Source organism: Alexandromys fortis, unplaced genomic scaffold, assembly GCF_014885135.2.
Source record: "Alexandromys fortis isolate MF-2015 unplaced genomic scaffold, M_Fortis_MF-2015_v1.1 scaffold_71, whole genome shotgun sequence".
NCBI classification, from domain to species: Eukaryota; Metazoa; Chordata; class Mammalia; order Rodentia; family Cricetidae; genus Alexandromys; species Alexandromys fortis.
The window spans coordinates 1-13,836 of record NW_026067954.1 but is presented as its reverse complement, the minus strand read 5'-3'; the positions used below and the strand labels follow the sequence as shown (position 1 = coordinate 13,836).

General features: G+C 38.1%; 1 protein-coding gene across 1 annotated transcript in view; it reads left to right on the top strand.

Moving 5' to 3' along the window:
* The window catches only part of LOC126507301 (netrin receptor DCC-like), a gene marked incomplete at its 3' end in the record, with an annotated part of 711,778 nt that extends 700,048 nt beyond the window's left edge, over positions 1-11,730 (top strand). The window contains exon 9 of the mRNA XM_050151578.1: positions 11,576-11,730. Within this exon, the coding sequence (XP_050007535.1) occupies positions 11,576-11,730 (155 nt within the window). The remainder of the gene's footprint in view (positions 1-11,575) is intronic.
* Positions 11,731-13,836: the final 2,106 nt, after the last annotated feature.

Here is a 13,836-nt window from a genome sequence, read left to right as displayed (position 1 = left end):
TCCATAGAAACCCTCAAATGGCAATTAGTTTTAGCTGTCTAAAATGGGATAACCTTCTGAATGCTGTGAATATGTCATATTACCATTAAAAAGCTGATTTGACCAATAGCCAGGTAGAATACAGCTAGGCAGGAAATCCAAGCTGAGAAACAGGGAAAAAGAAGACAGAGTCAGGGAGATGCCAGCAGCAATCAGGGAAACAAGATGTGAGGTAATAAGCCACAAGCCTCGTAGTAAAATATAGTGTAACAGAAATGGGTTAAATTAAGTTGTCTGGTATGGATTGCTTCAGAAGGTCAGTTGGTGGCAGAGAGGAATAGAGGTGGATTAAAAGAAAAAATTTGGAGACTCTTCGGGGACAGAGTTAAGCATCTTCATACTTAAAGGTGGAATGCACCTGGAGTTCAAGAGGTGGAGGAAGAGGGGATTCTTCAAGTATGTATCACTAACACAAAAAATATCTTGGAATAACCTATCCTTTTAAATTAGACCGAAATTAACCCTGTATACAAGACTGTGTCCATTCTTACAATATAAGTGAAATATATTCTATCGCACATTAGTTTATCCTATTCAAGGTGATCATGTTTATAAGTACATATGCACAGAGTTGTCTTTCCCATTGTGACAAATTCCTCTTTCGTCCTCCTCTCTCTCTTCCACACCTTGCTTCCTAATCCCTTTCATAATAGTTTACTAAGTTGCTCAACTTCACTCCCATGTCTCACACTATCGTCTAAGCATAATCTTGTACCTTGTTTCTTATTGCAGTTCCTTTTTATCATTGCTCTCCAAAGACCTGTATGCAGCTAAGAGCAGTGAATTTATGTTACGCATATCACCTGACCTTCAAATAGTTTTGTCACATTCGATTACCCCCGCTTTTTTATCACTCACCTTTCGTGTGTGTGTGTGTGTGACATGCTGCTCTGTGTTATGTTGTGTGTGTGTGTGACATGCTGCTCTGTGTTATGTTGTGTGTGTGTGTGACATGCTGCTCTGTGTTATGTTGTGTGTGTGACATGCTGCTCTGTGTTATGTTGTGTGTGTGTGACATGCTGCTCTGTGTTATGTTGTGTGTGTGTGTGTGACATGCTGCTCTGTGTTATGTTGTGTGTGTGTGTGTGTGTGTGTGACATGCTGCTCTGTGTTATGTTGCTTTTGTAGTCATCATTGCCACGCTCTTTTTTTGGTTTCCATTCCCGGGTTCCCTAGTTTTCAAATATTGAGTTGCCCCAGGACTCATCCTTGGGATCTTCTTGCTCATGTCTTGTCATTAACCTCTATGGACCAGTTACTCTCTTAAAAATTTCTCGCTCTAAATTTAACATTTACCTGTGATTTAGATACATTTATCAAACTTCTCACATGAAACCAATCATTAGTATCTTTTGAACAAAACCTGCTTTGTTCTAAATACTTGTTTCATGCTTTAAAATCAAGAATAGTTATGATGTTGTTTCCAGCTTAGTGCTAGAAACTAAGAGGTTTATAATGTTTTAGCAGTGTTTATAATACATTCAAAGTCAAGAAATCAATTAATAAAACACATATTGAATACTATCACTTATTACACTATATATATGGATACTGTTTCCCATCATACCATTGCAAAAGTCTAGGAAGTCAGGTCTTTTTAACAACTGACTTAACCTTTTAAATCATAAGTTGGATTGTGCTGGGTGCTTTTGTAATTTAAAACCTTTTGCTGCCTGCCTTTTTCTCTCAGATTAGATAAAAACCCTTCCTGTTCTAGACCCTTGTATCTTCTCTATTCCCACAATTTTTGTGCTTACTAGTTTTCAATTTTCCTAAATATATCCATTCTGCCTTCCCCGTAGTTTCTGTACTGTACGTAGAATCCTCTCCCTGAGTCCACACCCACAGCTATGTAAATTATTTCCTAATTCCCACTGAATTTATGCTGAACATCACCTTTTCGGGGAACATATTCCCTGTATTCCCTGATCCTTTGCACTCCCTGTCTCCGTTTCCTAGCCACACAGTTTGTTTATTTATTTTCTTATTTTGTTTTGTTTTGTTTTCTGAGTTTTGGGGAGACAAAGGAAAAGGCAGTCTCAATATGTTAACTAGGAATACTCATAAACAATTTTCCCAACTCATTCCCCCAAATATTTGGAACTGCCACTGTGCCTGGGATGCTTTGCCCACTTTCTATGATTTTTATTAATATTAGTTTTTTTCATTAAACATCTTTCTCCTAGTAAAACATAAGCTTTCTGTGAGTGTTTTTCTTTGCTTTATTGCGCTTGATTCCTGGGCCATTCTGAACACCCAGGAAAATAACTAAGGCTTAGCAACACTAGTTATGCTTTATGTTTGAACCCTAACTGATATGTTAACTACTACATGGAAATCTCCACTGTCTTCCAAGTCAGAATTCATCCTTTAAATCTTTGTGTGTGTGTGTGTATGTGTGTGTGTGTATGTGTGTGCGTGTGTGCGAGAGAGAGAGAGAGAGAGAGAGAGAGAGAGAGAGAGAGAGAGACTGAATGTTGAATGTTGCATCCATGTAGTTTGTCCAACTGTTGACTGAAAGTGAATTCTACTCTGCACAAAAAATTTCTAATCATATCTTATAAAATAAATAAGTAGAAAGACACAGTCATATTCTTGATAGTTTCTCTTAGCCAATAAAATGAATTGTGGAGGATGAAAGCTCTGAAAGCTTCAATGAAAACTTTCCTAATTTAGAAAAAGAAATTGACACAGAAATTTGATTTTAACATTCCCATTCATTGTGTATGTTTTAGCGTCTCACTAGAGCAAATACACACCATATGTCTCTGAAGACTTGGCGGTGCTGTTTGTTTGTATCTGCAGGTTTATTTGGCTCCTGAACACAGTGGTGTATTAAAAGGTAGAGGTTTTAACATTTGTGGCTGATGAGCAACAACTCTGTCAGACAGATTACACTAGCTAATGTTGTCATTAGTCTGTCTGACTGGCTAATGGTATCAGGAACGCAAGTGCCATGTTTACCTTTTTTTTTTTTTTTTTTATTCTCCTCTTATAGCTTCTCTTCTTGGGTTGTGCTTTCATTTTGCAATTTGGAGAATATCATACATTGCAAAGTTGAAAACCAGATTTCAGAGGGGCAGAAATTGCTTCCCTAATATACACTAGTACCTACAAATTATTAGAACTAGAAGTGATCTTTGAGATTATAATCTATCTTCTATGTAAGCATTCAGAGACTGGTGCTCAAGGAAGGGAGTGATTCCTAGGTCCAAGGCCACAGAGTTGGCGCCAACAATGTTAGACGGCGTTTGCAGAGTAATTACTATGGTTAGTAGATCATAGGCCAACCATCTTGTGTGCTTATGATCCTTAGTAGTGTCCACAAAAAATATTATAGAGCTAGGGTTAGAAGCCCACTTTTCAGTTATGTAGCTAGTAAGAGGACAAGATTTTAATGCAAGGCTTAATCCAAATCAGGGTTCCTCACTCCGTTTCTTCTGTAGGGAATAAATAAGAAGAAAGGAACGTTTTCTTTTTTGATGTTTACAGAATCATGATATATTTATTCTCTATTTTTCTCTTTATTAAATTTTCAAACTCAATAGATAATTTGATATATATATTCATTTGACATGACTTAAAGACATTGGCATATCTTCTATATCTATAAAGATCATTATAACTTTAATTTTCTGGAGATTACTTGTGAACTTTGTCACAGTGCAGTCAAAGTGTAAAGGTCATGCAGTTATAAAATGGAACATTAAAAATTTGAATTTTGTCCCCAAACCCTATAAAATATGTTGCCTTGGATCAATTAGTGTAGAATTAATAAGAGCATCTTTCTTTGTCTGTGTGTTTATATGGACTTATTATAGACTGAATAATCTTAGAATGGTTGTTTGTAAACTGAGGAGCACAGAAAGTGGTAGCTGCTCAATCCCAGACTGATACCAAAGTTTAAGAGCTCCCTATAGCGTCTAGTATGAGGAGTCCACCTTGAAAGGGTGAAGAAGCTAGAGTCTGATGACGGCAATAGTAGACATACTCATAGCAGAGGAGGGTAGCTGTACATGCCTGCAACTCTTGCTGCTTTTATAGCAGCTCAGACATTACTTATTGACAGTCTTACCATAGTACTTCATTTTATTGTCCTTCATGTTGTTTCTGGAAAAATGTCCATAGACATACCTAGATCTCTGTCTTATTAATTTCCTACTTGTTCCATAATCCAATGACATTGACAATCAAGATTAATCATAGAAAATTGTTATGTGGTTTCCAGGTGGGTGGTGAAAACCATATTTGGCATGTAAATTTGTGGAGAAATGATGCTTATAAAAAGTACCTGAAACATTAGCTCTTTCTCCATGGTAATAAAAACACACTGGTCTTTTTAACTCTCTCTGGACAGAAATCATAGTGTGGGTTCAAAAATTAAAATAGATGAAGTACAGGGATATTTTCTGACTCTAACTTACAGGGGGATTTATTGCTTTCATAAGCATTATCCCATCTGATCCCCAGATAATGTAGTTATGATAATTTCTATTTTACAGAGGAGCATGTTCGGAAAGACTGAGAAATAGTGCCTAAAGAGTTTTGCCAGTAGTAAATAGGAGAACCAGGATGCAAATACAAGGTGATCCCTTCCCCTCATGTACAAAAGAAGAGATAGTTCCTTTAAAAAGCTACATGTAAACTATAGTAAGAGTTCAGATGGGAGAATTAAAACGTTCTGTGAGCATCATTTAATTTAATCCTCACAGTAGCCTTGTGAGGTAGTTAGATAAGGGCTGGTATCTTCATTGTGCAAATGAAGCATGGACGACTCCCAGACACCCCTGCTGTGCTCAAGGTCACATGCTATTTTGCAACAGAACAAAGCCTCCGTCATGCAGCAGGGATGGTTTATATGGTTCTGTGCTGCCTCGGAAACCTGTGCTCACTGCCAGGGATCAGAGACAAGGTTTTTCTGATTGACATGGAGGATTCATTTTAGAATTCACTGTGCATTACATTTTCCAACATGGTGTTTACGTATTCTTGCCCGGCTCTTCAGAGCTGAAGACTCTGCAACTGGCGAAGCCTGTTATCCATGAAGGGAGTGTATTGTGATGGAAAAAGGACAAGCCTCAAAATCCAAAGCACTACAGTGACCGAGGCAGAAAGCTTGCCAATGCGGGCCCTCCTCACAGAGTCTCTGCTTCAGTTTAAACTCGAAAGAAGCTAACTTTTTTTTTTAAGTGAACAATGTTTCTATGACATTGACTGAGATACTGATGATTTCATTCTTCCAATAGATATAAAGTATACTGGAAACTAAGACATACAGTCTATAAAGACTATATGTAAATGAAACATTCTTCATGTAATATGGCCCATCCAGCACTGTATTGAAGTCGTAGAGAAATCACAGGTCCTCTGGAAGTCTTGGGAGGATTGTTGTACTAAAAATGACTTTGACTTGGGTTAGATTTTGACCGACAGGGATGGCTGTGACTGGAAGGCAGAACTTAGACCAGCCGTCAGCTAAAAGACAGCAGGCTTGCAGCAAGCCTTTGCAGAAGTCAAAGGAAGTAGTGATCCTGGCTAAAAGGAGGGTTTCAGAGGAGAAGTATCAGAGGTGAATTGGATTTTGGAAGCAATAGATGGGACGAGGCAATAGATTACATATGAGTACAGAAGAAAGGGAACCAGGGGAAGAATGAGAGAGAGAGGAGAAATGGGGAGAGAATAGAGAGGGAGGAAAGGAGAGGGAGGATCCCTGTGTGTTGGATTATTCTCTTTATTTTATTCCACTCATCTCTCTAGAAAGAATGTCTTTTTATGCATCCCTGACCGATCTAGAACTCACACTGAACACACCAAAGCCCAGGCTTCAGATTTGATATCCTTCCCTATATCCCACTTCCTGTTTGCCAGGAGGGCAATGACCAGTTCCTTGGGATAAATCAAAACTAAGAAGCTTTGTGTCGTTCTGTGAGAGCAGAAGGCCAGAAATGTCCAAGTTTGCAAATAATAAAGTTAAATTCAGTTTTTTATTGATTTTTTATTGGGCTCTACATTTTTCTCTGCTCCCCTCCCTGTCTCTCTCTCCCCCCTTCAATCCTCCCCCAAGGTCCCCATACTCAGAAGGTCTTGTCTTCTTGCACTAGTTAGACTCACCAAAAGAACAAATATATAAAAACGTGGATAACAAGGCGCTGCTAAAAATATTTTTATTAAAATACATAGTTTCTTCACTACAAAGGAATTAATGTAATTCTTCTTCCTGTAAGCAACTAATTAGGTACTTGGCACCTCATGACAGCCTTTGTGCAGAACTCTTAAAACTAAATGCTAACACCAGCACACTTAGTTAAGGCAGAATATATTTATATAGTAGAAATTGTTTGTTACAAATAAACTTCTAAAAGCAGAATGCTTTACTATGCAAACTCTGCTATCAAAGCATAAAAACACAAGTTCTGATTCCAGCTCACATAATGCCAAAAAGAATAAAGAAAGAAAACAATAACAACAAACCAGCTGCAAATAATAATAATAAATGATTGCTTTTTCTGTTCCTAAAAGAGAACATTGGAATGCAAAGTCTTCTCCAATCGCCTCCCACTCTCTGGTTTATAGACCTTAAGAACCTCACTGTTCTCTACACTCAGAAAGTATACATTCTAATATGCCATCCGTTGCTTGTATTGAATATACAGACCAAGAGCAGTGATAATGTAAACAGACACTGTTTAGTTCTGCTAAAACTAAGAGAGAAGATGGTGGAACACAGATGAGACATGCATTTCAGTTGGATCCTAATTGAACTTCACTGAGAACTAGATCGTACCAACTACAAAAGGAAATCCGAGTTGAAAGATGGTGACGATGGGCTCATCAAGTGCACAGAACATGAGAAGCAAGGCAAAGGAGAGACAGTAGAAAGAGTCTGGATTCATGGAACACGGGGGCTTCCCACAGAGGACTGTGAAAACGTGGACCACCTTGCGGGTCTCTAGACTGCTGCAAGGAGGTGATTTTATATCAACTACAGGATGAGGCAGGACGCCAGGCTGTGGGTATGAATTAACAGATGACATAGGTCAAAAAGCAGAGTGCCAGTGAGAAGTAGCAATAGCTATGAATGCCAATGGCAAAGGCAAAACACTAAGAAAATCTAACCTTATATTGCAAGTACCCACTATACCAGGAACTGCTTCCAGACATAAGGACTTGTCATCAAAGTAACCTAAGCAGAGTTCAGGCTCCAAGCAAATTTCGTGAGCTTGCTCCTTGTACTACAATGTTTGCTTTGTACCTAAAACCGTGGCAGTGTTTAGGAGTTAATATATGTTATTGAAGTGAAATCTCTTCCTGAGTTTTCTCATTTCTCAACCCTAAGAGCACTCTGAAACTCCCAAGTAGTCTCAACTCTTACTTTCCAGAGGGCGAAGAACTCACACCTCACCTGTGCTGAGTTAGCGTTTCTTTGCCCAGGTGATTGAGCAAGAGCAAAGCGCACCTTCTGCACCTTCCGGAGAGGAGAGGGGGACAAAACTCTATGGCGATGACAAGATCTGCCTGTTGCCTCTGGCCTTCCAAGTCTTAACGTAGCATCTGTTCTGGAACAAGTTTAGGGCTGTCCCTTCCCCTGAAATAGGCTTCCTCAGAATCCGTACTCACCCAGAGATCATTCTTTTGCATTTAGACTCATTAGATACACTAATTTGTGGAAAGATGTAACTAAGCTGAGATGTTTATTGGGCCGAGGTGGGAAAGCCACAGTGTCTTTTAGGTTCTCCTATGGTAGGGGCACCATGGGACCCAATTTCAGGCTGTCAAAGCCAGCTTTGATGATTTTTTTTTCCCAGAGCCCCATCCTTCAGTTCACGGGTTATCTCATCGGTCTCTTGTCCATGCATCAAGCTTTCTTAATTATCTTCTCCAGTGTTCCCAGTCTTGTCATTTTACCTCAGCAACCACTTCATCACCAGCTGGCCGTGGTCGTACACACCTGAAATCTTAACCACAAAGACATCGAGACAGGAAGAGTGCAGTGATAGCGCTGGTCCAGGCAACATAGTTAGACACAGTCTCAAAATTAAATACAAAAATAAAGACGGTTCCCCCCCCAAAAAACGTCCTTTTTAAAATTATGTGTTATAGTGGTATTTTTGTAAAGCAGCAGGGTTATTGATTGTCCCATTGTCAATGTGGTTGATTTTGAAACTGCAACTTGCCAGGAAATCTTATGACGGTAAAGCCCAAGACAGCTTTGCCTGGGTAAGAAATGAGTGTTCTCACTGACGATTTCCTTGCACCCCTTGGTAATAGGAAGGCACGCTATCTATCACTGCTTCTGAGGAAAAAAAAAAAGAATCAGGCTTCATTCCTCATTCTCAGGTGTTTCTAAGACTCAGTCTATGATGGATAGATTCTAGAAGATATAGGCTATTTTTCCCCTTGACTTCAGCCAAATGGACTCCACAGGCTACCTCTGAGTTAAGAGAAAAGAAGTGAGGAAGGCTTGTTGTCTAAAAGTGTATCTCCTGCTGCAGCCTCACCTGAACTCCCATAGTTTATTCATAACCATACACACCAGGAAAATGTTAACAAAAGCCCCCTGACAATCAGTTTCCAATTTGTAGCTTAAAACAATTATGAGGAACGACTTGGCAGGAAATGTCATTTTGCTACAATGCCTTTGCATCCTTTTAGCAATCTAATGTCACTCCACTGTGACCACAAGGAATCAGAAAGTCAGCTTGGCTACAAAAAGCCCTGGCACTAGGATGAAACCCAGATGTCCCTGGAGAGCAGGGCTGTAGCATTGGGCTATTATTTCCGCTCAGTGTCCATCAGCAAGATCCCATCTTCTTAGGGATCTCGCCATGTTCACTATCAGAACATCTTTAAGACTAGCAGAAGCTTTAGTTATGACCATCGGCTAAGTATTCATTTAGATTTCAGAATAATATTAATCATATAGACCGTATGCACAATCCTTTGGTTCTTATTAGAGCATGTGCAGAGTGTCTGTACACTTTATCCCTCACTGCACCACATGCCAACAACTCAAATCGAAAGTTCCAAGTCCGTGGCAGCAGTCTCTTTCCTTAGATGGAATAGAATGTTGCTATTTTGCAATAGTCGTAAAATAAGGACAGCAACAATCACTAATAAGAGATTCCATGTTGCTTACCTAGTACCACGCTCTTTCCTCAGTGGCTTAACAAATTCAGTCATTTAATTCTTTCTGACTGTTGGTATATAGTGTCCATTTCACCACCCAGGGCCACTGGGAAACTGGTAAATGAGAAAACCAAAAGTTACCTTCCTAGATTTAGTCCAGCACTGTTATACATTGTCTGTATAACATTTCATTGTGGTTTTACTTTGACGTTGTAAGCAGATTTTTTGAAAAGAGACACATAAAATTAAATGTTAAGTGCAGGCCGATCAGCAAGGCAGTTCCTGGAGTATTGCCACAAGATGAAGAAACCCTGGCATATATGTGCTTGTAGGCAGGAGTTTTCTTTCCCCACCACCACCACCCAGAACCCCTGTTTCCAAATAACCAGCAGTCACTTCCCAAATAACTGGCTTGGAGACTTAATAGAAATTATAAAAGCTCGATCCATAGCTAAGACTTGTTGCTAGCTAAGTCTTACATTGAAGTAAAGCCATATTTCTTACCTATGCTTTGCCATGTGGCTCCTGGCTTTGTACCTCACTTTTTACATGTCTTGCCTCCTTGGCATCTGACTGACATCTCCAGACCCTACCCTTCTTCCTCCCAGCATTCTCCTAGTCTGACTTTCCTATCTAACCTTACTCTGCTCAGCTATTTGCCAATAAGTTTCTTTATTAACTAATACGATTAATCCATATTCATAAAATACAGGATCATTCCACAGTATATGCTATTTATCTTTTTATATGTCATTGAACATAATCTCCAGTTCCAACCACTTTCCTAAGGACCATATCTATTTTCCTTTGTGACTAAATAATTTCAATTGTATGTATATACCCTATGATTAACCATCCAGCCACAATGGACAGCTAGGGTGGTCATATCATAGGCATAGTAAAGAGAAAAACAATAAACAAGGGAGTGCAGATGTCTTTTTATTTTGATTATATCCTTGGAAATTGAAAAGTTAAATTATATGTTAAAATCTGTGAATATTTTTTTTAATGACTACACGTGTTTTAGCTCTACTCTTATTCATTCCTTATTATGTTGGTCTTTTTGATAATTGTCATTGTGACTTGCACCAATGACACTATAATTTGATTTGCATTTCTCTGGTGTCCATGGAAGCTGGAAAAAATTTCACAAAATAATTCAATCACTAGTACTTCTTTTCAGAACTGTCTGCTTGTTTCAATTTGCCCAGTTCATAATTAGGCATTTAATTAATCCTATAGGAGAAGGGGCAGTAGAAGAAGAGAGAAAGTTTTAGGTCGAAGGTTGAGCTGACTGGTCTCTACTGGATCCTATTATGAATACAGATAACTTAGGAATAACTACTCATGTCCTTAGAAGATTTGCCATAAGAAAACAGCAGAAAAATTAAGTGTGCAATTAGACAAAAATAGATGTCAGTTTAATTGTCTCAAAAATAAGACAATATTCAACCAATGACAAAATTAACTTCTACATAAAATCCCTGAGAGAAGTTATAAAAACATTGTATAGCAATAAAATGTATGATACAATCCAACAGTTTCAGAATTTTTTCTTAAATTTTTGTAATCAATGATGACCCTTAGGTCAGTGATCACATGCAGGAGTTCTAGAATCATCCTTTAAAAATATTTTACTAGTTCTCCTTATTGAATGTCATTGTCACTACTCACAGAGTTTGTCCTCATTTATTGTGTGCTATGAACCCCAACCTGGTCTACAGATTCATTCTTTTCCAACAGAAGAAATGTCTCTATTAGTGAACAAATTGACACATGTAGATGTAGTTTGAAGAACAAGTCAAGGGGACATAAGTATATTATTATTTCTTTTTGCAATGAGAAAATGAATGAAAATGAAAAGAAATGTCATTTCTTCCTATAATTGAACATAAAGTAACAATAGGAGCCAGATTTCCATATAAAAACAGAAATATTTTTCATCTACATTTTGCTTTCCCAAAAAAAGAAAGAAAAGAAAATGCATGAATGAATTTGTTGACAATACTAACAACAACCAATTTGTGGAATAATTTGAACTTTAATTTCTCTTTTCAGCTGGATCTTATAAAATATATCTTCCTATCTAGATTTCAGACATTTTATTAGCTCCTTTCTTGTTTTGACTTTTGAATACAAAATTCTAAAATGTCAGGTAACAGGACTTTAGCTTGCAAGTTGCAATGGGAGTGATGATGACTTGAACTCTCTCAAACTTTGCAGTGTCTTCTTGTAGGCCCATTCCATCCTTTCTTTCCCTAACAAACCTCAAAATACCTGAACTTTATCCCAGAGTCAACATTAAGTGAGTAAGCAACCATTTGGTTGCTTATTACTTTTTTATACCAAACAAAGTTTGGGCTAATGCTTTCATTTTAAGATAATATCTCTCTTCAACTTGATTTCCTAGGGAGCGAGCTTTGAACACAACCCAGCCCGGGTCCCTTCAGCTTACTGTGGGGAACTTGAAACCAGCAGCCATGTACACCTTCAGAGTTGTTGCCTACAACGAGTGGGGACCGGGGGAGAGTTCTCAACCCATCAAGGTGGCCACTCAGCCTGAGTGTGAGTATGAAATTGGAAGGGCAATTTGAAAAGCATTTATCTTCATCTACAATATCCTTGCATCCTCTCTTAGAACTTTTTGAGCTGCCAATATGGAAGATTGTTGTAGCCACACACTTAACTTGAGCACTTTTGAAAGCAAACTAACAAGTTAATGAGACAGCCACCTTACTCAAGACACAATAGGAAAGTTTTAACTGAGAAGGCCAAGTCATCACCGTAGCCTACATATTTATCTTTTAATTAATTTATTTATTTATTAAAGATTTCTGTCCCTTTCATACCACCGCCTCCCATTTCCCTCCCCCTCCCCCAATCAAGTCCCCCTCCTTTGTCAGCCCAAAGAGCAATCAGGGTTCCCTGCCCTGTGGGAAGTCCAAGGACCACCCACCTCCATCCAGATCTAGTATGTGAGCATTCAAACTGCCTAGGCTCCCACAAAGCCAGTACGTGCAGTAGGATCAAAAACCCATTGTCATTGTTCTTCAAAACATATTTATCTTTTAAGAAGCAGTCCAATACCACTACCCTGCCTCTTACTATTCTATCTTCATCCTCTTCCATTAATTTTTTCATATATTTGATATTTTTCTATAAGATGTCAATTATTAAAGAAACTAATGGCATGGAACTTTTAATCTCAAGAAGTTACTAAAAAATTAAATATGCATCAACTATACTCAAGAAGCTGCCAGTAGGTGAACTGGGGCATTGGAAATATAGGTAACTGCTTCTGTTGGCTAAACATCACTCTAAACCTATTCACTATATTAAATTAGGTGATCACAAAGTAAAGAAGCACAATACTCTAAAAACTTAATATTTAATGATAAAATTTCTCTACTTTTTAATGCATTACATACATATTTTGAGGATAGTTTGGGGAAAGAATTACTGACCAGCAGCTTGTCTGCTTATATTTAATGAAAACATTATAATCTAAAAGTTAAATTCACTGAATAAGTACTTATGATAAGGTACTGAATTCCAGCTCCTTTCCAAATAATAATTCTGTCTATTATACTTTTGCTTTTATTTTTTTGAAAACCTCTGGTTAACTTAAAAATAATTTGTAAAGCTTTTGTAAGACATGCGCATAGAAATTGGAAAAATGTCAAACTAGTAAAGGTGAAAAACCAGTCTTGAGTTGACTGACTTCCATGGGACTTTGTCGACACTACCAGAAAGAGTAGATTTTGTCATCTGAATTCTGGTAGATAATTGACTATTGGAAAGATCCCCAGTTTTTCTTCCTGCTAGCCATGATTATTACAGAGAGCATTTTGGATCATCATCCATGAAAGGAAAAATGAATAAGCCCTAATATTCCCATAAATAGTTGTTTTATGAAAACAAAATTGCAGATAGTAACTTCAAAAGCATGGTGCCCTCTGTTTCATGAGGGGGAATCAGTCAGCTAGGTAACTATTAGGAGCATGGGTGAAATGAACACATTGAGCCCCTTTATTGAAAATTGCATAGTAATTAAGGTCAACTGCTGTCTTCTTCTCCTTAAAGAATCCCTTAAACAAGCGGCCATGCAGTCTCTCTGTTCATGTACCCATAGAGCTTGCATCATTCCCAGAATTGGTTTCTAAGAATGTTGTGTTGTTTGTGGGATTTAAATGACTACAAAGGCCCATGAGGATGCCTCGGCAGCTGAGGATACTAACCATTAAACCTGATAACCCAAGCTCCAACCTGAAACTCACATGTTGGTAAAAGAGTTCCAACATTCTTATAAGTACTTGCCTGACCTCAATCCACACTTGTGCTGTGATGTATGCATGCTCCTTTACATATATACATGCATATATAGATGCACAAATAAATAAACATAATAGAAATTTAAGGCAGCTAAAACTAATATGGAGACACACACTTGTGATCTTGGAAGGTCGATGCAGTGGGAACCTTCTCCAACAAAGCTTCCAATCATGCCAAAAGACCACACCTTCTAATCCTTCCCTAACAGTTCTGCTATGTGGTCACCAAGCATTCAAACATATGAGCCTATGGGGATCATTTTCATTCAAACTACCACAGTTCACATATAGATAATTGATTGCTTTTATGAATGTCTGGTATTTTTAATTAATAAAATTG